General features: G+C 40.2%; 2 protein-coding genes across 2 annotated transcripts in view; one reads left to right on the forward strand and one right to left on the reverse strand.

Annotated features, from left to right (window-relative positions):
* CTNNA1 (catenin alpha 1) overlaps positions 1-26,147 on the forward strand; it is a 188,116-nt gene that overhangs the window by 119,171 nt on the left and 42,798 nt on the right. Inside the window, exons 8-9 of the mRNA XM_059917194.1 lie at positions 19,747-19,827; positions 21,006-21,158. Coding sequence (XP_059773177.1) covers positions 19,747-19,827; positions 21,006-21,158 — 234 coding nt within the window. The remainder of the gene's footprint in view (positions 1-19,746; positions 19,828-21,005; positions 21,159-26,147) is intronic.
* LRRTM2 (leucine rich repeat transmembrane neuronal 2) lies at positions 5,132-7,069 on the reverse strand. The gene is made up of 2 exons (XM_059919503.1): positions 7,040-7,069; positions 5,132-6,250 (listed from the first exon to the last, which is right to left on the reverse strand). Exons 1-2 carry the CDS (start codon positions 7,067-7,069, stop codon positions 5,132-5,134), a joined length of 1,149 nt encoding a protein of 382 aa, XP_059775486.1.

Below are 26,147 nucleotides of genomic sequence, written 5' to 3' on the forward strand. Positions count from 1 at the left end.
TTTCAAGATTAAAATGTACGAGAATTATGTTAATAAGCTCTGCTTTTAACTCTGTAAAGGATAGGAACTCATTCCTTTGTGCAACTTGAAACTACTATCACCTGTGCCCTCTAGTGCATACTGGATGAGTTAGTTTGACAGTAAAATTCTGTATTGTGCTTCCTGCCTCTGCCCTAATTCTGCTGAGGTTCCTGGTGTAAGAATTCCCTTAGCCTCTCTGATCCTCTCATCCCTAGGTGTTTATTCCTACCTGTCTGGTCCTGTTGTACTGCTCCTGGCCTGGAAAAGTAGTAAGGTCATCCTGGCAAGTACAGCGACCTGTGGCAGTCAATTCTCAAGGCCAGGGCAGTTTCTGCCCCCAGTGCTGCCGAGGCAAAGCATCCTGTCCTGAGCAAAGCATCCTGTCCTGAGGATGTTTATGCCAAACAAGGGAGACTAGTTAAAAATCTTCCCTCCCTTTCCCCTATCCATACTTACTGAGCTGGTGTCTGGGATAGAGTGGGTCATGTAGGGATCCTAGAGACCCCAGCATGGTCAGCACCTGTGGACCTCCATCCCAGGAGTGGTGTGCAAGGTACTGCTAGGATCTACCCCAATAGATCCCTGAGGTAGAGGCCAAGTTACTGTTTGCTGGGTATAGGCAATTGAGTACCTTTTTGAAGTTCCCCAGGCTGTGGCGGAACACAGGGGAGGGTGGGGGATGGCGGCCAGCCTTAGGCCCTGTGAGCCCCACAGACAGCTGTTTGCCCACTTGCTAAGGCTTGTGACAGAGCAGCTTCTTACTGCATGACTGCTGTTTACTGGCATGGTGGCTTTTTAGGCAGCCCTCCTCTCCCCGCCTTACTTCCTAGCCTAGTTTTGCCTGTCTCCGAATGAAGACAGGTGATGATTAGCTGCCCTTTTTCCAACTGGCACATTTGGCATTATAGAGAACATGGTACAAAACAACTGTTCATTTAAGGTTTCTATATCTGTCATAAATGAGTTTTCAAGTTTCACATGTCAAAATTGATAGGTTACCAAGGAAAAGCTTTGGAAAAAAAAGAAAGACATTGGCTGTTTACAGTATACACAATTTTAATAACAAAACTTCCCTGTACACTGCACTTGGTTACCCCCCCGCCCCAGTATAATCGTATTTTCTTCCCACCCTCCCAACCCACTTGACCACCTCCCACCCCCACCCCACCCACCCAGATGGTTTAGGGTGATTGAACACAATAGGTTTGGACTGTACTTTCAGTTTCCAGTTTCAGTGTTGATAGGAATGTTCATCAAACATTCCATAGATCAGGCTTTTTAAAAATTACCAAGGAAGAATAGATTAATTGAAGGAGTAGCAGACATTTCCAAATGTCTGCAATAGCAGTATGAAAGCTTAAACAGTCATTTACTATTCGTTTTTCGCCTTAAATTATTTAAGTACTACGAGTTTGCCCTAGGTTAGGAACAGAAATATTTAATTATCTGTGGATGGCCTTATCACTTTTATCTTCTGTCTTTTTCTGGTTGAAGCAGTTTAACCAATAAGATATGAAAAGCATGTCCCAAAACAGATTTTTGAGACCAGTCTGTCACTGTATTGCTTTATTAGGAAAATGATCATGTAAGTCATCTTCTAAAAATAATATTTCAAAATTTCATACTGATATCCACACTTCGGAGAGAACGGGACATTTATAGCTCCCCCCTCATAGTTGCGTAGGAAGTATGCCTTAAGAAAATATGCCTGTTTTGAATTTTAGGATTAAGACCTAGTGCTACATAGGGTTCATTTTTATTGGAAAGAGTCTAGCTCTTGGTGACTAGCATTAGAATAAGCAGATGGATTTTAATAATTAGTGGAGTGGGAAAGTTCAATCAATTCCATTCAATGAATTGGTACAGAAATTAACTTAGGCACATTAAGAAATTACATGTGTTAGTGCAGATTTTTGGCTTGAAAAATTAGTATATTTGCTATTTGATGTTGGCAGTGGGTATTCTCTGAGTTGTGTATGGATTTGCAAATTTATCAGCTCACTCTCATTTCAGAAAGGTGATTGAAATCCCTGGCAAGCTACAGAAATGAATATAAATGATTCCAAACTAGCTCTTGGTTACTAGGTGGGTACAGTATCACAGCCTTTGTTAGCTTGCTTTTTCCAGAGAGATTTAATTATTTTTCTGTTTTTTAAGTGGTTATTTTCCTCTAATCTTGAAAGTGAAGAAAGGGAGAGGGGGCGTTGAAGAGGATAAAACGACAGCAAAAAACAAAAGGCCTAAGATGATAGTACCAGGGTCTGCAGTGTAGCTGTGATGCTCTTCCACCTGAGCCGGTTGGTAAAGAGAGCACATGTGACTAACAGCCTCATCTTCAAACCTGTGCTGATACCAAAACACAAACAGACCAGAATTAAAAGAAATTCTGCCTTCTATAGGCAATTGAAAAGGGAAGTTTGCGCTTTAAATGGAAAAGGAAAATGCTGTTTGGCACCGTTATTCACTTTTCTCAGAGAGCATTGCCCAAAAAATGAAGGGCCAAAAAAATCTGTTAATTTTCAACTGAAAAGTATGCCTTGGTGGCCTTGGCTATGCTGTTCCCCTGAATTACTAAATGGCTTGCTTTTCCAATTTTCTTTCCTACATACATTAAGGATTTTGCCAATTGACGGTCCATTTCACTAACTGTAATCTTTAGGATTAATGTGGGGACTCCCAGCCGCTATTTCTCACCCTTCTGCTCACAGTTTCAATGAATTTTGGGTTGTGGTTGAAATGATGGAAACTACTTGTCTGCTATCCTCCAGGGCTAGTGGAATCTTGTGTGTCTAGGACACAGTTGTATTGTGATAAAGTTGTTCTCTGACAAATGGCCATGGTTACCCTGATAAATGGGTTGGTAAATTTTAGCTTGTGGAGCTCTCATTTGTAATGGGCCTTCTGATCCAGCCCTTCTGTAAGGAAGCTGTGAGACGTGCTCTATGCCGTAAAATCAGCTTCTGTCCTTGCCCAGGCAGGCCTAGTGTGTGGTTTAACAAGAGGTGAAATGCTCACTGCTCAGGATCAGCTGAGATGGGCTGAGACTTTGCCAAACTAATCTACCCACCTTAAAAATTGCAGAGAGCACATTCTTACCATAATTTGTGATCTTGTCTGCTTTTTACTGAGACACATTTTCTTTGAAATGTAGGTAGACATCCCTCTCTTAGTATTAAATCTCACGGATTAAACTGTAATCTTAACATGTTTCAATTCAATCCTGGGAAGAAATATGCCTTGAATGAAGGATATCATTTTAAGTAAAAGATAACTTTTTTTATGGTAGTGGTTTTCTCTAAGGATTTATGCCTTTTTTCTCATCAGCAAATGCCAGTTGTAAAAATGCGCATTCTTCTAAAATCAAGTCAGTAGTCTAATTTCATGGTTTTTGCTACTACATACATGGAACCTCATTTATGGAAAAATTCTGTGTCAATTGGTAACTTGCATCTAAATCCTAAATATGTCATAGTTTCTCCATAGAAATCATAATGGAAGAAACAAAGTACTTGTGGCTCTTTTCTACACGAAAAGTGTGTCATCGTTATCATTTTTTAATTACTGAACATTTATATTAATACCAGAGAACCTCCCCCCCTCCCCTTTCCAGCTGCAGGTCCCCGGGCCTTGCCCTGTTTGATGCAGATCAGGTATAGTTGCCCATTTGCTTGGCTGCCTTTTAACTTTGCTCACCTGTTTCAGCAAGAGTCATATTTCAAAATGCTGCCTTTCTCTTTCATCCCCTCACCTCCTTCGAGTTACCACTGTGTGGCTGCATAGGCATATATTGTGTTCTGCCATGAGCAGGTTTGCCTCAGATACGTGTTGTTCCCTTCACTTAGAAGGACCTGCTCTTACAGTAAGAATCGGTATCCATCAAAAGGTCAAAATTTAGCATATAATATTTATAAAGTGATTTTTTTCAAGGTTCCTTTAAAATATGTGCTAACAAGAATCAGTATTATGCCTGTTGCTAACCAGTTATTTTTAATTTGGCTCTTTGAGGCTTGAAGATGAGGAAGAGGCAGAAGAAAGAGGTTTAAACCCCTTTGCCAAGGCATCTTTGATCATGGCAATTGAGGGAGAGATCGAGGTGGGGGGTGGAGGACAGGGGGAGAAAGAGACTGGGAGAGAGAGTGTATTTGTGTATGTGCTTTCAAACTAGAGTGAGCAGCTGGTCATAGGATTGCTAAATTGACTCAGTTTATCTCTTTTCTCTCCAAAATAATTTCTAAATCTTTTTTCACATATAAATGTATATATAGGATTTAGTAAACTAATTAGTAAAGTGATAATTTAACATTAGTTTAAAGTAAGTATCTAAATGCCACAAAAATCAACGTGTTCATTATAAGTCAAACTAGAGATACGAAATGAAGTCAGTGTAATTATTTAGTATTGATTTCATTGTAATGAGACCTTTTCACAATCACTTGGATTCATTGTTTAAATATATTAAAGAGTCCCTCAGCTTATTAGAATTACATAAAGGGTTCTGATTTCATGATATGGACTTTGATAATATCTATTAACCCAGGCAAAAACTCTAGAAGAAGAGTGTTTAATATTGACCAGTCTTCAGCATATGTGAAATTCTACTCCCCACGCTGGCAGTAAATAGTAGGTTTGAGTAAATACCAAATTATCATACAAGAGAACTTTGCTAAGTCTCCTTTTAAGCAGCAAGCCAGTTGTGGTACTTGGGGTAGAGAGCAATGAGCAAACAAGTATTGATCCATATCTCTTTCTGCTCGGTAGCTTCTTTCCAAACTGTTTTCAGTAGAAAAAAATAGCATATGGAGACCTTAGTGTAAATGTTTACCCACGATAGTGTATAATTACATACATGAGATGTCTTATTTTGAAGTAAGCATTTTTAGACTTTCCAACAAGATTGCACATTAATGTGAGCATCGCTTCATTTAACACTTAAAATATGGTTTCATTAAAAAAAAATTAAAAATACTTCAACACGTCAGAAACCTAAGTCTCCACTTGGTTTGGAAAAATTAGCCTTAATGTCACCATTGGTAAAAATTAGATATGTATTTAGCCCCTACTATGTAAAATAGGTTACTTATCTGATGTGATTTTTGATGATGGGTAGATATTATACTTCACATTCTTTGTATGGCAGCTGCTGACACTTGCACTGTCCATAACCATTAATGATGATGAAGGGTCCTTCATGGGTGGGTTCATATTCATTATATGGTCCTTGGTCTGACATGTTTGACATATGGAGTCGTGTTTGGGATCGGAGCTGCCTGTGGTTCTGAATCATTGAGCACTGCCTAATTCTTCTTAAAGTGGGAGGGCAGCACTTCCTGGAGATGAACACTATAAAAATAATAAAAAAGAAAGAAAACAATAAAGCCATTGTTCCTGTAATTACCCGCTGAGTGAAGATGGCATTGTCTGGTTCGGGAAAGTGTTCCTCAGTAGTAACTGCTATGCCCGCAGTAGTTGGGATTTCTTTGTCTCCCACATGGTAACTTGATGAGCTTATTCTTTTTGTATATTCAGTGGTTGGATCTTTATAAGTTGTAGCCATGGCGGCGACAGTGGTTGATAAATTCCAGCAGAGCTGAAATCCGTGGACTGCATCTAGTATATCCTCTCCTTGGGTGTGGTCGGGGCTGTGGCATAGGATGGAATGCTCCCACCGACCTTGGAAACTGCCCAGCCAGGAGGCCAAAGCACATATTCGAGGGCTGCATTCCCACAGATTGCCAGAGAGGCCAACGGTTGTGAGGGATCTCAGGGAGTTTAAGATCTTGGAATCAAGGCTGTTTAACTTGTTGTTATCCATGAGGAGTATTTTAAGATTAGGCATCGTTTCAAACACTGTCAGGTCGATGGCTTTTATTTCATTTCCAGTCAGGTCTAGCTTTTCTAAAGTGCCCCAGGTCCACTCCATCCCACATGTCAAGTTGCTAATTTTGTTCCATTGTAAGAAGAGCGTGTGCAGACTGCTTAGCCGTAGGAAATGAGCAAAATTAATCTTCGTCAGCTGGTTGTGCTCTAGGTGAAGCTCTCTCAGTTTGATTAATCCTGCAAATCCATTGCGAGCCAAACTTCGCAAACGGTTTGTGCTCAAATCCAGAAACTCCAGACTACGACAGTCCCAGAACAGGCGTACTGGGATAGTCCGCAGGGAGTTGGACCGTAAATGCAAGGTCTGTAGCTTCCGGAGGCCATAGAAGAGCTCTGGGTGCAGAGATGACAGCTGATTAAAAGACAGGTCCAAATTTTGCAGGTTAATCAGTTGGGTAAAAGTTGTGTTTGGTAAATAAAATATTTTGTTGGAACTTAAGATTAATTCCTTAAGTTTATATAGTCCTTGAAAAGCATCTTCTTTTACTGTTGATATTTGATTATGGTCTAAGTGGAGCCAGGTAAGTTGACTGAAGCTGGCAAATTGATCCCTTTCGAGCTCTGTGATGTGATTGTGCCTCAGGGACAGGCCCAGAGAGCCCTTGTCTGTGGTGTTTGGCACAGAGTAGAAGCCCTGAGAGTCACAGTAGAAGAGCAGCTTCTCACAGCGGCATTTGGGTGGACATGCCATACCCAGGGCAGGCAGCATTTTTAAAACCATACTCATTGCATATATTGCTGCCAGCATAGGGGCCCCTAATGGCCACTTGAAATGTAAGCCTGCAGAATATAATTTAAGGAAGACAAGAAGATAGGATATTTTTCAGCAGAGCGAATGGGCTGTTAAAACAACAACAACAACAACAACATAACATTATGGCAAAAGATTTCACTACATATAGCTTATTTTTCATTTGCTGCAGAAACACTAACCTTGTTAGTATGACTAGAACAAAACTTAAACCATTAAGAAAGAAGATAAAACACATCCTGTCATCAGCAATATATGTTTTTACCTAAACCTCAAAATCCAAAAATGTGACAGTGATCTCCCTCATAAAAATGTGAATTCAGTGGCTTATTATTTTAAAAGCGTTGATTCCTTGCTGACTGTACAAGGCACATAAATACATGGACTTACCCATTCTTCTGAGCACATTGGAGGCTGCATTCAGTCTCGGTTGTCAGACTCAACGCAGTGAGTCTGTAAAAGGCTCTAACATGCGGGAGCCTTTGACCAGTTTCCTGTTTTCTGTGTCCCAGGCTTTCCGAGTAAAATTGAATCCACCAGGGTGAGTTGTTTTTTCCTTAGGATATTCCTCTCGAAAGCATTGGTTTCATTTTCTGTAACCACTCTGATCCCCTAAATCAGTTTTGAATATGTTATTAATTTCGTCCTCCTCTAACTGCTCAGCTGGTTAATCAAAGCTTCAGCCTCTCCTTTTTGCAGCCATTAGTTCTCTCGGTCTTAACTTGTTGATGGCAGATGGGCGGCTTGTTGCAGAGAAGAGCTCCTGGAGCAGCATGAGTGCATTTACTGAAAAGCTTTTCCGAGAAACGGCACAAGAATGGATTTGCTTATGTGCTGCGACCACACAGAACTGTATATAGGCTGACGTCACCGGGTGACGTGTCTTTTGTTTGGGTTTTCCAGAAGCTTTACTGTTATAAAGCAGTGTGCTTTGTAACAGTATCGGGGTCGTTGTAAGACCCCTGATTATAATGAAGCGAGAAAGAAGAACTCCTGACTTAAAAACATGGTATTCCTTCAGTGTAGGAAGCAGCAGTGAGGTTGTAATAAAGGCTGCATTCAAGAAGACCCGTCTGAACAGTGAGTTGGGTTAGCAGAGTGATGATTTTTTAATGCTTGGGAGAGCCAATGTTAGACTGCCGATTCTGCACAGAGAGATCATCTAAATGGGCAGGAGCCTGCACGATTTATGAAGTGCTGATTTAACAGCAGCCTCTGCAAGTGCCTGCTGCTCTGGTAGTTTGGAAAGCTACTCAATCACCTTGCTGTCATGATTGGTTAAAATAGAAGTATGACTATGATTTGCTTCAAATGTGTTGGTAAACTAGCTAAGTGGGCTTTGCTTCTTTGTCATTAAGAGTTTAACATCATAAACCAAGAATAAAGGGCAAAAAAAAAAAGGTTGGAAAACAAAGCATTTGGTTATTTTGCTCTTTGAGAATTTCAGGAGAAAGCTAATTAAAAAGATTCTCCTCTGTCTTATTTTATATAATAGTGTTTTATCACAGTGCTAATTGAAAAATAATGCTGATTTGATCTTTGGATGTCTTAGTAGGAGAAAAGGGTAGGTTGATACAGTCATTTAATATTGCATGCCCTAAGTGTTAACAGTGGAACAGAAATGATTTAGGACAAGTGGTATAGCATGGCTGGATTCTGACATGGTCCCTTGTATTTACCTCAGAATTTCACCTACTTCTTCGGCTAAAAGCCTCTACTGATCTGGCATTGGGGCATTGTGACCCTCAAACAATAGAGCATTTGCACACTCAATAGTGCCTACTGGCACACTTAAGAACTGACTTTGAGTCTCATACTAACTATTGTTGAAATCTCTCTAGGGAATACAAAAGGTCACTCATACCCTGTATTAGGATTTTTGCTTTGGCTGTTTTTACTTGACCTAACACCATCTTCTCCCTGTCGAATAGTATCACTTTTCAGAATTTGGTTATGACTGTACAGCTCCATGTTTACTACTGTATAAATGTAAAAGATATTTCTACTGTGAGTCAGGGTCATATTTTCAGGCCTGACAAAGGTAAGGCCTTTTATACATCTGACATTATTGATTTGGCTTTCCAGGCCATTTCTCCCATATCATTGGTACTTATCCTTAGTAGGTCTTGTCTCAGACCTGAAGGCAGAAATCTGAAAACTACCCATTGTGTCTGTGAAACCAGAACATCATCAGTCTGTTGGCTTCCAGGGGCTTTATCACACTGGGCATGTGTAAGAAGTTATTGTCTCAAGGGGTATAGTTTCTGTGTTGGAGTGTGGTGCTAGAGTGAGGACTGGAAGACTCCAGGGTGCCTTCCTCAGGGCTCTGTGGAGACAGCAGCAGCTGCAGGTGTGTAGTTTGGCTCCTGCTAGAAGCAGACCCCAAGGTAGGATTAGAAGTATAAGAATTTTATTGAGGAAAATGCCTGGGATGTGTAAAGGGAGAGAGAAGACAGCAGGAATACACTTAGGTCTGGTAGAGTCTTAACAACCATGGGGCATGTCTGATACCTCTGAAAGGAGAAGACTGAAGGAAAGACTCTGTGGGCAGTGCAGTTCTAAGATAGCGTGCCCAAGCCAAAGTTAGCCATGAGTGGAATCCCTTTTTCTCAGGAGCTAGTACTCCTACTGTATTCCTGCTTGCTGGTTAAGGAAGGGAAGGAGAGGTCCTGTTTTAGACTAAAAGGATGCCACTCCCCCAACTGACCTTGATCCTTTCCATAGTCTTTCTCTCTTATAGGCTAGAAGTTCTTAACCTGGGTCCATAGTTGGCTTATAGAATTTTGTTGCTTGTGCATTTTTTTGTGGATAAGGTTTAATCAAATTCTTACAGGGTCTGTGACCATAGGTTTCAGAGTGACCGTTCTGTAGGAACTTGCTCCCAAAACTTCCAACGAGGGGAGTCTGACAAGGGTGTTAAATTTTTTTTTTTTTTAATAAGGAAAAGAAGCCCTTGGGATACTGTAAATGCTCTTATTGAAGTCAGCCACTCTCTGATTAAAAAAAAACCTTTGCAAGGCAGGAAGGAGCTGGATTAAATTCTCCCCTGAAGTAACAACTTTAGTTCCATGTGGAGAAAAGCATTAGAACCAATTGGATTAGAGCAACCATGATTAGGAATGAGTTGTATGTGAAAATTTAGAGGGAAGAGCATTTCCTTCCCCTTAAACTCTTGGTTCCTTTCTGCTCTGTAGTCTGCTTAGCCTACTTCTTATATACCAACAAATGGAAAACCCTTAAATTACATTATCCCAATACTGCTGTAACAGATTTGTGGGCAAGGAAAATTGCGCAGAAAAGCACCAGTGCAATCAAGAGTAATTATTTTTTTATGCATCTGGAGAAGTGGGCAGTAATGCCTGCCGTATCACAGTACCCAGAGAGCACAGTCCGTCTAGGTCACCAGCCATCTTGCCCACTTGCCCTTTCTTTGGGTTCAAAAGGTTTAGACTGTGGAATCAGAGAAGATGTGGTGTTTGTCTTAAAATTGGTTAAAGTACCATAGTTCCTGTTGATGGAATTTTTTTATCGTTTTTTGATCTTTATCTTTCTTTAGCTAAAAGGACTAAAAAGAAACCCATGTTCTTTCTGAATTAAACTTTTTCTTGGTTTCATTTCACAACAGCTTTATTCTGCGTACATATGCCTTTGACTTAAAGTGGCAGTACAAACTCTGGAAGGTACTCTCCATATCATCTGTTTCAATGTTCACTGTTTTAGTTGTTCGTGACAAGGCAAAGGACAAGTAAAATCTAGCCCGCCTGTCCTCTCTGTAAATGGTTTGAAGCAAATTAAATGAGTCATGTGGCAGGGCTTAGGTGTTGTAGTTACCTGCATTACTCTACTTGATAGTTTGCTTTGAATATATATTGCTAATTAGGGACAAATATTTCCCCACTTGGAGAAGCAGATGTATGGGTATATACATGAAATCTTCTAATTTGTGGTAGAGAGGGAGCTGGATTTTGCTTTATGCTAAAGAGTCAAATGTTTCTTAACTAATCATGCCCGACTCCAAAAATTTTAATACCCCAGCACCCAGAGGTGTGGTGGGGAAGCACAGAGGTGCTCTGGAGAAGTATGTTAAACTAAACCTTTTTGCTTCCAGTCTTGGTCATCGTTCCTTGGAGATCTCCTTACGATCATCAAAAAGTGATAGACATTTTTAGGGTGGAGATCCAAGATTTGTGGGTCTGAGTATATCCCCTCCTAAGAACCTTTTAGGGTTCTTAGTTGGCAGCCACATACTTGGGCCTATATTGTATCAATACCTGTATTAGAGTGAGTGGGTTTTACTAGCCTGTTTTTGGAGGCGGGAAAGAAAGAGGATGGGAGAAGATTCTGATAAATCCTAGAGTTGTTCACTACTTTCAAACGTGTGTATTTGGAGACAAAGATTGACTGTTCTTTTAAACTATTTATTTATTTATTTATTTATTTGCTGTGTTGTGTCTTCATTGCTGTGTGCGGGCTTTCTCTAGTTGTGGCGAGCGGGAGCTATTCTTCGTTGCAGTGCGTGGGCTTCTCCTTGCGGTGGCTTCTCTTGTTGCGGAGCACAGGCTCTAGGCGCGTGGGCTTCAGTAGTTGTGGCGTGTGGACTCAGTAGTTGTGGCACACGGGCTTAGTTGCTCTGCGGCATGTGGGATCTTCCCGGACCAGGGCTTGAACCCGTGTCCCCTGCATTGGCAGGCGGATTCTTAACCACTGCGCCACCAGGGAAGTCTGACTATTCTTTTAAATTTTTGATTTGCTCTTTAAAAACTACTGGGGTTTGGCACTAAACCGTTTGTTATCTTCCCAAGAACCAGAACTTATCTGACAGAGGCAGATAGAATATGTAAGGATTGATGGACTTACCAATCTGTCATGTTAGAGATGGGCTAAAGAGTAGTTGATTATCCCAGGTAGAGCCAGAGGATCTGAGAACATTTAAAATTCTAGGCTGTTAGAGTTTTGGAGAAATCACAGGGGACCACTGTTGAGTGTAAATAAGTATCTCTGTTGCTGGGATCTTTCCTTTCAAAAACCCTTTAAGAAGTAGACTGTCCACGTTAAGCCTACAGAATCCCTATTTTTGACCTCGTCCTTGCCCTCCATTAATTGTGATTTTTAAGTTCTTTTGTTATCTTTATTAAACATGACCGAGAAAGCAGTAGGAAGGAGTGATGGTTATACCAATGATGATGAGCTGTGTCCCTTTTGATGCTGTTACTTACAAAGTTTGGTTTTGGAGGCATGTGCTTTTTGGCAATTGTTGGTATTGGTGGGGTGGCAGAACTAGGATCATGTCACAGCCTAATTCTGTTGTGCTAGCATTGTGTTCTGTGCCCAGGGCTAGAAAATTCAGCAGTAAATCTTGGGGTGATGCACCTTAGGTAAGGGAAGATTTTCCATAGAAGTTTGGGCAGAGGTACATTTAGACCACAAAGATCTTTTATTTCACCTATTGTAGATATCAAACCAACCCAAACCAAACAGAACTATCCTGAGGTCTTGATAAATGCGTAGACTGAAATTTATATTGCCAAGCCCTTTTCTTATTCTTGCTTGCCAGTGGCTTCATCGTGTTCATGTTTCCCCCATCCTCTGTGCATGGCAGGCTTCATTTTTTATTCTGAAGTAGAGCCGAGTTTGCTTTTTTTCGTTTTGTTTTTAAAGATTTAAGTTTTTAAATTTTATTTTTGGCTGTGTTGGGTCTTCATTGCTGCGCACAGGCTTTCTCTAATTGTGGCGAGCAGGGGCTACTCTTTGTTGTGGTGTGTGGGCTTCTCCTTGCAGTGGCTTCTCTTGTTGCAGAGCACAGGCTCTAGGTGCGTGGGCTTCAGTAGTTGTGGTGTGCAGCCTCAGTAGTTGTAGCGTGCAGGCTCAGTAGTTGTGGCTCACGGGCTTAGTTGCTCTGTGGCATGTGGGATCTTCCCGGACCAGGGCTTGAACCCATGTCCCCAGCATTGGCAGGCAGATTCTTAACCACTGCGCCACCAGGGAAGTCCCTACAGCCAAGTTTTGATTTGTTCTTCCTGTTTCTCCCTTTCTACATTTGAGTAACTCTCGATTTAGAGAGAGTTTCTATGTTTCCTCCTGCCTACATATATGGCCACAGGCTATAGAAAGCCATTTGCATAGGATAGGATAAGAGTTAAGATACCCAATTATATTTACTTGAAGAATCTCTTAATTTTAGTGGTCTCTTTGACCCAATTGGCTAGATTTAAAAGGATGAATTTGCATGTATATTGGCTAGATGCTAGCAATCTTGGTTGCTGAAGCTTGGAAATGTCATTACTTTAGAACCCTCTTAGTGTGCTCTGGGATAGAGGGATGGCAACATGTGCTTAAGGCAAGCAAAATATTTGAACATGTGATATCATCAATGCAGAGAAAATCAATAACAAAAATTCAGCCCAAAAAGAACAAGATCACTTCTTATTAGGAATGGCTTATAGCAGCCTATCAGTATTAGAGCTACTGTTGAGGTATTGATCCCGTGTTCCTGGAAAGGGGCTTGCCCAGGCTTGAGCTCCCATGGGAGCTGATTCTGTTCCACTGTTTTTTGCATGTGGGTGGGTAGTGGGGTGGGGGTCTGTCTGTTCAATGGCTTCATAGTTTTTTTCCTGTGTGTGTTTGTGAGTATGCATATGTACCTAATGGCTTCACAGCTTTACCCTTGCATGGCTATGCTGTAATTTATGGACATGTAGTTTCTTTTGAGGCTTTTGGCTTTTGCAGACAGTGTAAAATGAATATTCTTTTAATATCTTTGCATCCTTAGGCAAGTTTATATAAAAGGTAAGTTCCTAACAGTAAATTGCTGGGTTATAGGAGTTGTTATATTTAAAATTGATAGACATTGCTACATTGCCTTCCAAAGAATTTTAAACCATTTTATACTTCCCCCAGTAGTCAGTAAGTATGCACTAACCTCCTCCCCCCACCTTAACACCATATTAGAAGCTAGCAAACTTTAAAAATATCTGTGGGGCTTCCCTGGTGGCACAGTGGTTGAGAATCTGCCTGCCAATGCAGGGGACACGGGTTTGAGCCCTGGTCTGGGAGGATCCCACGTGCCGCGGAGCAACTGGGCCCGTGAGCCACAATTGCTGAGCCTGCGCGATTGGAGCCTGTGCTCCGCAGCGAGAGGCCGCGACAGTGAGAGGCCCGCGCACCGCGATGAAGAGTGGCCCCCGCTCGCCGCAACTAGAGAAAGCCCTCACACAGAAACGAAGACCCAACACAGCCATTAAAAAAAAAAAAAAAAAAAAAAAAAATATCTGTGAATCTGATGGGTGAAAAATGTTCTCTTTGATGTGTTGTGAGTGAGATTTAGCATCATTTTGGATGTAGGTATACTGTTATTTTTGTTCTTTTCTGTAGACTGTGTATTTCATTTGCTCATTCCCACTTCCCACTCCTAAAATTGGTCATTTCCAATTACAAATCTTTCCTAAGGCTTTGTAAGGCTTTTTTGCTTATTAAAGAAATTAATTTTGTTTGTGAAGTATTTTACACAGATTTCTTCCAATTAGTCATTTGTTTTTTAAAGGTTTTATGGTCTTTGCTGTATATACTTAATTTTAATGAATGGCAAAACTGATGAGAATCTTTCTTAGTATTAAAACACACACTTGCCATATTATGCTAAAGATCCAGTACCATTTGGTGAACATGAAATTTGTAGTATCTTTAGTAAACAGAGATTCCCTGTTAACCCGTTATCTTTGGCAGGGAAAAGAGGATCAGAGCCTTCAGAAAGTTATTATTATTTTTTTTAAATCAGTGCAAAACCCAAAAACATTTCCTTGTTTATCACAAATCTTAGCCGAATTTTACCAGTTAACTGAGCATTTAAAAATCCTTCTTGGCGGGGGGCGGGTGGGGGGAATCCTTTGGGGACTTCCCTGGTGGCGCAGTGATGAAGAATCCGCCTGCCAATGCAGGGGACACAGGTTCGAGCCCTGGTCCGGGAAGATCCCATGTGCCGCGGAGCAACTAAGCCCCTGCGCCACAACTACTGAGCCTGCGCTCTAGAGCCCACAAGTCACAACTACTGAGCCCATGTGCCACAACTACTGAAGCCTGTGTGCCACAACTACTGGAGCCTGCTGCCTAGAGCCCGTGCTCCACAACAAGAGAAGCCACCGCAATGAGAAGCCCGCGCACCGCAACAAAGAGTAGCCCCTCTCGTCGCAACTAGAGAAAGCCCACGTGCAACAATGAAGACCCAATGCAGCCAAAAAATAAATTTAAAAAAAAAATTTATTTTTAAAAATCAACAGATTTTTAAAAATAAATAAATAAATAGTCCTTAAATTGGATTTTACCCTCCTCTGCTACTCTCTCCAGCCTTACTCTAGATTACAAATAAAGTATTTGATAGACAGTATTTGAGATTATTTGAAAAGCCTTATATTTTCACTAATAAGAAAGCAGGAGACTGATAACTTGCCACGTAGATGACACACTGAGTCCTATGACTTTTAAACACGTCTCTAATTAGTCACTGGTTTCTCATTTTGTTCATGTCAACAGGTATCCCAGGGTGTGATTTGAGAATGGCTGTTAGGGGAAGCATGAGGTGCTGTGGAAGCAGCCCAGAGGGACACCTAACTGGAACTTAGGGTTGAGGGTGGCCACAGGAAACTTCTACAAGGAAGTGTGATATCTCATCTAAAGGGTGGGTAGGAGTTAGAAGAAGGGCAGGTAGAGTATTCCAGGTAGGTGAGAGAGAGCTTGGCATGTCTGAAGAATTTAAATGTGTGTGGATGGATCATAGCATGGAAGATAGCAGAGTGACCATGGTCAGTGAAGTAATGGCAATGGCTGGGCTCTAGCAGGGAGAGTGTGCAAAATTAGAAGAGAAGGAAGCCTCTGGCAGAAGAGTCCTGAAGAGACCATGTAGAACCTTCAAATTAGAGCACTTTTTCCCCTGGAAGTATTGTGGAAGTTTTCACTTTGTGTTTTTCCCTGGAAGCATTGTGTTTATTTTGTGCTGTTACTTTTTCAGGTTGAGTAGTCTTTTGTAGGAACCTTTGTCACATCATGTCTAGGGACTAAAATGTGCCTTGAGATGCCACCAGCAATGTGAGAGACATATTTCATCCCTTCCCAGCTGGGAAGAGTTGGAATGGAGTTAGAGAATGGAGAGGTGGTAGGGTATGGGCAAGGAATTGGTGGACGTATGTACCAAACACAGAACTGAGACCTAGTGGCATCTGTGGCAAAGGTATCGGTGGTTGAGAGCTGTGGATTTGTTTTAGGAGAATGCTTACTCTTTCTGAGGCAGGAGATAGTTCGTTGGAAGGAAAAAAAAAGTTTGTTCTTCCAGAGGTCACCACCAAAATGGGTAAAATCCTCCAGGAAATTCTAGTTCTTAATACTTAAAAAAAAAAAATCTATTACAAACTTAAATGTAATTTCCTGTATGACTTTTACTTACTGCTCTGACCCACTGTTGTGTCATTCCGAACTCCTGTCAAGCCTGGCACAATACAGGGTCTTGCTGAATTAGGGGTTGCTCTGAATTATTTTATCTCAGATTAGAAACCCTCTGAGAGAAGGATTATGGCTAATCCTGCCTACTCCAGTGGAGGCAGAGTGCTCAGTAAAGATTGTCTAAATAGATAGAAGTCTGTCCACGCAGGAGGAAGGTGGAATGGCTTCTTCATGCTTCTCTTAAAGATTGGTTTTAAAAGCCCTTTCATTGTCTCAGCCAAAACTGTGTTGCTTAGAGGCAGTCCCAGCTAATAACCTTTGCCTCTCCTCAATTCAGCTAATATTTACTAGTTGAGGAGAAGCTTTATGTTGAAACCCCAAACATGCCATATCTTTTTCTTAGAAAGCCCTTTTGTCGCTGTGTAGCAGGGGCATACATATCAACATTGAGTGAGTCTGGGTGGTCTCTCTGCGTAGTGGAATAGAGTCTCTCAATTAGGTGGGAACCGAGAGTCACTTATTTTAAAGATTCATTGGGCAAATTTACTTTGGCCTAGCCAAAACTAGAAATACAAAATCATAACAGCCTTAATATCAAAGAGAAGTAAGATCTTGTTTTATAGATCAGCAAGCCTTCTACTTTCATCAAGCTCATTATTACGTTTGTAAGTGTGTGTACTCACCCCTATTATATTTTAAATTATTGGAACCGTAAACTTGCTATTTGGACTGGTTGTTTTTTTTTTTTCTTTTTTTTAAGGGATGCTTTGATTTAGAAGGTGGTCTGTCTAGTATAACCTGAAAACTTCAGTAAGTAACTGCTTCTGAACTGCTCCCTACTGATTAATGAGGCATAAGCCTCTATTTCCTACAGTAACAAGAAAGACAAATTGATTTTTAAGGTAGTTTGACAAAGAATTAACAGATTCATGTTGTGTGAATTTTGCTGTGTGAATGTAATTCCCTCAAAAGTCAAGTTTAAGGATTTGCTTTTATATAACTTTCTAAGTATTATAAATCCTTCTACCCAAATTGAGGACGTTGCAGGGAATTAGGCTCTCATGAGGTTATTGAGCCCAACCTTTGGATTTCAAATAACAGATGTTTTCTGGAGTAAATGATCTATTAGAAACACCCCCAAAAATGTAGCTAGGTACAATGACAAATTTTACTAGGTTTGCTTCAAAGTGAGTGCTTGAGTATCTAAGAAATGTACTGAGACCTTCCTGATTTAAGCATTAATTATGAGGTCAGTTTGATTTTTTTTTTAAATTCAGTTTTAGCCACCTTTGCCTTAGATCCTGGTATTTTGATCTTTGAGATTGTCAGTAACTAATTATACTTGTCAAGTTCTCTTCTGACTGATGGCCATGAATAAATCACAGTTTATTCCTACAAGTAGAAATGCTCATATTTTCTCAGTTTTTGTTGAGATTCTTTTTTTTTTCCCCTTAAACCCATTAATATTAGTGGATTACTTAACTTTATTGACAGTACAGTTGGAGGAAAAGGTAAGGGATGTGACCCTGACCAGATTTGATAGGGACCATATCAATGTGTCAGTTATATTTCAACTTTTAATTTTAAGTCCTTTTTTGTCTCCTTTCTGTCTTCTGCTAAATAACCTGTATCCATCAATATTCCTTCTCTTTTCTTCTAATAGCCCAGAGTTGGAGGCAGAGGGACAAGTGTCATTGTCTCCATTTAACAGATGGGGGATAAGAGAGAGATTGAGTAACAAATGTACATTAAAAGGCACTCAGAAAGCGTGTAACCACATCTCCCCATTCCCGGCTATTTATCTACTATGCTGACTTATGTACTGATGGTATATCCATACCAGAATGTCTTGAGGGCGACCATGGGTAGAGGAACAGTGGGTAAATTCCTTTGCCCATTTGTATCTCTTCTGTAATTACTATATGTTTTACAGAAAGAGCCACATTTGTTGACTGGGCATTTTGTAAGGAAAAACTTTTAATATATTTCGTAGTTTAACCTAGCTGATGTCTTACTAGGTATTTCTAAGCACATGGCTAGCTACCTCTACCTGGGATAACTACCTTTGTCCCTTTTCTTTCAAATACCATCCATTTTGATTCTGCTTAGAATGTTCCCCAATGCAAATGTCCACTCAGCCCCCTGACCTCTGAACAAATGCTGATTTACATACCTCTCTCAGAGTGGCTGATAGGTTCTTTTCTGTGCAATACAATTGCGTTAAGCTTAGCCTAGAATTTTAAGTAATCTTACAAAGCATACTTATTTGGCCTGTATAATATAATATATACTGTATATATATACTGTTAACAGTATATATTATAATATATACCGTTAACTGAAGTAATCTGACAAAGCATTCTTATTTGAGCTATATAAAAATACGTTATTAACTCCTATCCATCATGGTACATCTTAGTTCTAAAACTTGTTGTTTCACATTGTTTTAGTGCCAGGTGCCATCTTTCACATTTTGACATTCTTCGTATCTCAGAGTTCTTCAAAATCAGGTATAACCTGTTCTTGCTTGCAGTTCTTGGAGAGCTGGTTCATTAATGAAATTGTTGTATGCTGAACCTTTTTTTTTTTTTTTAACATCTTTATTGGAGTATAATTGCTTTACAATGGTGTGTAAGTTTCTGCTTTATAACAAAGTGAGTCAGCTATACATACACATATATCCCTGTATCTCCTCCCTCTTGCGTCTCCCTCCCACCCTCCCTATCCCACCCCTCTAGGTGGTCACAAAGCCACCAAGCTGGTCTTCCTGTGCTATGCAGCTGCTTCCCACTAGCTATCTATTTTACATTTGGTAGTACATATATTAGTCCATGCCACTCTCTCACTTCGTCCCAGCTTACCCTTCCCCCCACGCCGTGTCCTCAAGTCCATTCTCTACATCTGCTTCTTTATTCCTGTACTGCCCATAGGTTCTTCATAACCATTTTTTTTTTCCTTTAGATTCCATGTATATGTGTTAGCATACGGTATTTGTTTTTCTCTTTCTGACTTACTTCACTCTATATGACAGACTCTAGGTCCATCCACCTCACTACAAATAACTCAATTTCGTTTCTTTTTATGGCTGAGTAATATTCCATTGTATATATGTGCCACATCTTCTTTATCCGTTCATCTGTCGATGGACACTTAGGTTGCTTCCATGTCCTGGCTATTGTAAATAGAGCTGCAATGAACATTGTGGTACATGACTCTTTTTGAATTATGGTTTTCTCAGGGTGTATACCCAGTAGTGGGGTTGCTGGGTCATATGGTAGTTCTATCTGTAGTTTTTTAAGGAACCTCCATACTGTCCTCCATAGTGGCTGTATCAGTTTACATTCCCACCAACAGTTGTATGCTGAACCTTGAATTAAAGTATAAATTTAATTTTTCAAGCAGAACTTTAAGCAAAAGTCTCACCTCTTGGCTTCTCTTATTTTGGCAGAACTCCCTCAATTTCCATCATGAAATAATATGGAGCCCCTAAGAGTTGTAAAATTAGGTTTTTATGAACAAAGCCACATGGTGCTCTCCCCAACCACCTGTATGTCCCAACTTGGGGCTAAAAAAATTGATTTTTCCATGTTGATCTGAGCTTAGTTATTGACTATCATTACATTTCCTTGTAAATTACTGCAATGTGCATCTCTTTCCTTGTTTTCCAGGCTGGACGTAAAGAAAGAAGTGATGCACTCAATTCTGCAATAGATAAAATGACCAAGAAGACCAGGGACTTGCGTAGGCAGGTAAGCTGGAAGAAGTGTTGATTGCTTTCCCAAGTTCTCAATTTTGTTGTTTTGGTTAAAATCCCAACAAATACTGGGCACATATTCTTTCTTGAGTTAACGGATGAATTTTCATAGAAAACTGACTTTGTTTTTTGCTAATAAGCTTCTAAATGGCTAATAAAATCTCTTGGGGACCTGGAATAATGCAGTCCCGCTGGAATGGACTGAATAAATTAGCTCTAGTGTGAAAAGGATGTTTAGGTAAGAAAATCAATTTAAAATGACTTGGGGATCTGTGAAAATACCCTGAAGGATCTTGTGATGTTAACTTACAAACAATAGAGACAGAAATTGAAGTTATTTATTTGACTTGCCCCATTCTGATTTTGATCCTTGATGGAAATGTGTTTCTAGTACAAATATGGTGGATATAGAGGTATTTGGGGCCGTCAGTTTTCTGAGTTAGTAAGTACAGAGGGTCTTTCTCTTCACTTAATGTTAAATAATCCCATTAACATTTTAGAATTAAATTGAGATTTAGTCTTTAAGAAAAAGTTGGATTGAATTTGTAAAACAGTGTATTAAGACTTAAAAAGAAGTTGTAATAGTAATACAAACAATCTCCTGACTTAGTGGAGAAACATTTTATTGTTCATGTCTGATATAAAGCAGAATTAAAGATGGACTGTATCTATACATCTTCCTTTTGGTAAAGTAGTATCACAAATGGTTATAAAGATAACCTTTCAATTTTAAGGTTCATAGTGTGCTCACCCTGTTCAGATAAACCAGAAAGTGCTTTTTTTCTCCCTTCTCAGTTTTATTTAGCCAATCAGGCTGATTATATATATATTTCAAGGCTATGTGCCAATTGAATCTAGAGCTGTTTTCTGTTCAGTTTTTTATTATTCCTTTAAGATACAAGCTTTAGTTTTGTAATTCCCAAGAAAAAAAGGATTTTATTTTGAAAACTGAGATTCTGTTGCTGAAATGCTATAACTGTAGTATAAGCTGTTATCTCCACAATTGTGTTTCCTGTGTTGCAGATTATATAACTGCATGGCTTACATGAGGGGTCCTCATATAAGTGCAGCCAAACTGTCATGAGCTTCCATTAGATTTAAAAGTGCCAGAGGAAAAAAGCAATCTAGCTTCTTGGTAGAAATAAAATCAAATTTTTACAATTTAATTATTAGCTCCGCAAAGCTGTCATGGACCATGTTTCAGATTCATTTCTGGAAACCAACGTTCCACTTTTAGTATTGATTGAAGCTGCAAAGAATGGAAATGAGAAAGAAGTTAAAGAATATGCCCAAGTTTTCCGTGAACATGCCAACAAATTAATTGAGGTAAGTGTATTAGCAGTTTTATTAATTATGTGTAACTTGGTGGACTGTGGTGATTTTTAACCACAGTATTTAATCAGCAGAAAAATTTAGGGGCTCATCTAATGTACAATATGTGTAAGATGAAAGTCTTTCATTATTAACGTCTATCCAAAACTACCATTTTGGTCAGTTTACATTAATTATATACATAATTAAATATAGGTAGTCTTTATCCTGGAAACTTAACATCTCCACTTAGTGTTAATGCGAATAAAGATAGATCATGACATGCTTAAACTCAGAAGACACTGTAGAAAGTAGTGGCTAGAAGCTGGAGCTTAGGAGTCATACTGCCTGGGCTTGCATCCTGGCAAATTACTGAACCCCTCTGAATTCCCATTTCTTACTGTAAAATGAAGATACTAATCATGCCTATCTAGGGATTATTTTGAGATCTCAAAGAGAGGATGTATGTCAAGTGCTTAACCCTTTGCCTGAGACACAGACTCAGCTCCATCATCTTGTTTTAAAATTGTAGAAATTGGGAATTCCCAGGTGGTCCAGTGGTTAAGACTCTGCGCTTTCACTGCCGAGGGCGCAGGTTCAATCCCTGGTTGGGGAACTAAGGTCCCACAAGCCAGGTCACATGGCACAGCCAAAAAAAAAAAATTGAAGAAACTGAGCCCTAATGTGCTGCTAATTAGATATGTTTGAACAGTAGACATCTGTATGTTAGTGGTTGGTTTTTTTGGCGACAAGAAGAAAGAGTGAGTTGCTATTTAATTTCCAGGTAAGTTAGGCTTGCCTCCTACCTTTTGATTACTGAAATTATGTTACTGTTTAATTGATTTCATTATTACTTTATTTCAAAAATTTGACACACTGTAAGCATATACCCAACTTATTTAATTTTGTAACCCTAATGTAAAACATCTAGTATTTGGAAGAGATATTCCGTAGACCATTTGGTAAGTTGGTCATTATGTAAGAACAGAAAATGGGCCTTTTATGTATAATGTGTTTCTTGTACATTTGGATTTATAGTGACATTAGGCCAGGTTAGTACCATAAAAATATTCTAAGGAAAACATCAGTTATCACATTAAATGTGTTACTAATTTTAAATCTAGTTTTCTTTGAACATTAATCGTTACTGTCATCTGAATTAATTATGTGCAGAATACGTAGGTCAGTCTGCTATTCAAGTCACTGATTCTGGCATTTGGTAGAAGACTTGCATTTTGTGTATCCATTAAGCATAATCTTTTCACAGTAGTCATATGACTGCATGAGGTGTAACCTCCAAATGTACAAAGATTGTCTTCACAAAGATTGTCTTCAGGAAGCCAACCTCCTGTAAGTAACCTACATCTTAGAAAGCGTGCCTGTGAGGCAGGAAGCAAGAACACTGCCAGCCCATGGCCTTGGGTAACAGGTAGCAGTAATGGCATGGGAAAGGGCATCTGAAAGAGTATGGCAGGCTGAACCTCACAGGGCAGCCCTTTTCTGTTCTACAGCTGGAGGGCTCTTTATAAGGACCTGCCATACAGTCCTCAGCCTCTCCATCCAACAGAACTGACACTTGTTGAGCACCTGCTGTGTACCATGTATATGCAAATACAATGTACCTTCCACATTCTCAGGTAAGGAAACAGGCTTAGAGAGGTTAAGTAACTTGCATTCCTCCCACAATGAGGGCTGTGCCACTCAAGCCTACTGGCGTAGTGGACAGCCTTATGCCCAGTAAGAAGCACTAGATGGACCTGGTGGGTTTGGAGACCTTGCTCCAGGAACTTTGTCCATGCTTATACTTTTTATTTCATTCTGAACTAACCAAGGGCCCCTTAATGTTTAGATTTTGATAGTCCCTGTCACAACTCACTTCTGACTCCTTTCTCACCTCTCTCCCCTCTCCATGCCCTCCACCCCCATCATCCCACACACATAATATATGTGTATTAAATGACACATGGCTTTTCATTGCTTGAGGCATAACCAAAGGCCTTGTAGTATCATTCTGCAAACATTTAAATTACATTTATGGTAATAGAGATCCTAGGGTATATAATTGCATGTGTGCATGGAAAGGAAATGAATTTTTAAAGTGTTTGTTATAGAAGCCTCAAATTCCTGATTCAAGGCAGAACTTCATTCTTCAATGACAAGCCTTCTCCTCCCCACACTAGTACTTTTGTATTATAATGAAACACTGAATTAGTGAGAGACTTGTTTTAAGCAAAGGTAAAATACTTTATTGTGATTATTTTGTTAATCTCCTGACATCTTCCTTTCTTTTTATTAGTTCCCCCTCTTAAGTGGAGTAAATTTCTGCAGGCCAACTTCGGTTTTAGGGGCCATTTGCCATTTTTCCTGGGGTTTAGGGGGAGTAAGGGTGCTATGTGAAAGATGGGAAGGGCTGGTGGTGATAGGCCTCTGGCAGGAAAGGAAGGGCTCAGATTCTGCAGCCACTGAGAATTCTGCCAGATATGTTTGTCCTCCTAAAATATTGAAATACAATTCTATCACTAACCACCTGGAATTAGCACAGACTCCACAGGTAAAGGGCATAATTTCCAGTAAGATTGCCCTCACTATAGATGCCAACTGCAAGTTAGGGGAGTCCCCAGCCCACGTGTACTTCTGACCCAACTGTCTACAAATTCAAGGGTTCCCATGACCTCTCATCCCTTCTTCACAAGACTGCCCTCATTTCAAATGCCAGCTGCAAGTTTGAGGGTCCCCAGTCCACCTGCTCTTCTGATCAACTAGCTACAAATTTGGAGGGTTTCCATGGCCCACTTCAGGTTCAGTAATTTGACAGGACAACTCATAGAATTCAGGAGAGTGCTATCCTTATGACTGCATTTTATTGTAAAGGATACAAATCAGGTCCATCCAAATGAAGAGACACATAGGGTAAAGTGTGGGAAGGTCTCAAAGACAGAGTTTCCTGTCCTCTCCCCGTGGATCAGGGTATGTCACTCTCCTGGCACATTGATGGTTCAGCCAGGAAGCTCCACTGAGTTTCAGCATCCAGAGTTTTTACTGAGATTTCATTACGTAGGTATGACTGATAGAATCCCTTCCTTCCGTGGACCTTGGTTTTTCCTGAAAGCCCCCATCCTCTAATCACATGGTTGGCATGGTGGCCTCCCCATCCTCAGTCATCTCATTAGTCTAACATATATAGGGGCTCACCTGGAGTTACCTCGTTAGCATAAATGATGAATAAGAAAGACACTCCTGTCACTCCTGAAATCTCTCAAGGATTTAGAAGTTTCCTCCCAGGAATACAGTGCAAAGACCAGACATTTTTTTTATTATACAACACCTCCCCATCTTGCAGGAATGTGGAGGGCATGGTTTTCGGGTAGCTTGCTACCCGGCCATGAACACCACATGGAAGAGGTAAGACAGGGCAGGTTTGTTTCCTACAGCTTTATGTAGATCCTGTTTGTGGCCATTTACCCAGTGATTTACCACTTGTTTTATCTGGTGTTCCTTGCATTGTTTGGTTTTACTTTTCCCTGGAGGTTCACCCGTTAGGAGCCCAGTTTTCTGATTGAGTCCATCTCTTCTCTCCGAGGTGAATGGTTCTTTCTCATAGAATCATTGGTTCTCCCTCTGGTGTATAAACCCGCTTCTGTTTAATATCCGTGTATTGACACTTACCTTTCTTAGACTCATTCTATAGTGGGAAACTCCCTCCTTCCAGAGGCAGCACCTTCCACTGGTGGATTCTCTGGTTGTTAGGAAAGGGGAGCCACAGTCTCCTTCTCTGGAACACTCCCTGTCCATCTTTTTACTGCTGCACACAAATGAATTGAGAGGAGCTATAGGTGAAAATAGACACCTGATTTCAAAGATGTGGCATGGAAAAAGAATGTAAAAGATTTCATTATCTTTTTTATTGATTACATGTTGAAATATATTATCTTGAGATTAAATATTATTTTTTCTAATCTCACCTCTTAATGTGGCTCACATTGTATTCCTGTTGGACAGCACTAGTCTAGCTGATTTCTTCAGGCCTTTGAGAGGCTCTCTTCATTTTGCCTCTTCTCCGAATGCTCGCCACTTAAGTGCCAGTCCTTATTGAACACCTGCTGCAAGAGCGGGCGGATGGAGATAGAGCAGCCAAAGCTTCCATTGGCTTTTGGGCAGTGACCTCACAGTCAATCAGCTCCAGGATTTTGCTTCCAGAGGTGCTGCTGCTCAATTCCATCTTCTCCATCCTGGTCTGTGTGGGTGCAGTTGGTTGTTTGGCTCTCTCTGTTTTGACACTCATCCAGTATAAACTTCTTAGATTCAGTCTAGTGTTCTGTCCTGTCAGGACTATTGCTGGCATTGCTCTTCATATTATTGACAGCCCCTTCCACACTTGTATCATTTCTTTCTTTTTTAAAAAATAAGCATGTCTTTTCTCCTTTTATCTAATATGTTTATAAAATACTGTCTAAGACAACCCATAGGATAGAACCTTTCTTTCAGCTTGCCACTAGAAATCATTGTGTTGATTGTACAGTTCTTTGTATATAGTTAGCCGTTCAGCCAGTTACAAATTCCTTAATTTTTGTCTTGATCTCTGTCCCTGCCCACCCCGGCCAAATAAAACAGTGTAAAAAGGTTATGCTCTAATTTGGGTTGTCATGTAAAGTTGCTTCAAATGTATTAATAGTTTCTGAGTAGTATTAGGGATAGCATCCGCAGAGAAATGGGAATCTTATGGTACCTTCTCTGTATACCACATTATGGAAATACAAGATTAGCTTGAAGAATAAAAACCACATACTGACTCGTGAGGTTTTATGAGCAGAAGTGAATTTCTCCAGCCCCTCTGTGTTGGCATAGCGTTTGGAAGGCTGTGTGGTGCCTGCTGCCTGTTGGATCCTTATTAAATGACTGTGATTTTACTTGGGAAAGCAAATAACAGAGTGTTTGCTGTGTGGCTGCTCTTATTTTCTCAGGGTCTGACTAGGACCTCTGACTGCCTCACACTACAGTTGTCAG

This window comes from Balaenoptera ricei, chromosome 3, assembly GCF_028023285.1.
Source record: "Balaenoptera ricei isolate mBalRic1 chromosome 3, mBalRic1.hap2, whole genome shotgun sequence".
Lineage (NCBI taxonomy): Eukaryota > Metazoa > Chordata > Mammalia > Artiodactyla > Balaenopteridae > Balaenoptera > Balaenoptera ricei.

Bases quoted from the DNA above. Each gene is read 5' to 3' on its own strand.
- LRRTM2 (XM_059919503.1), bottom strand. From the start codon at position 7,069: ATGCAGCCTCCAATGTGCTCAGAAGAATGG. The intron at 6,251-7,039 runs GTAAGTCCATGT...TCTTTTAATCAG, and splicing joins CAATGTGCTCAGAAGAATGG to CTGTCATCTCTGCACCCAGA.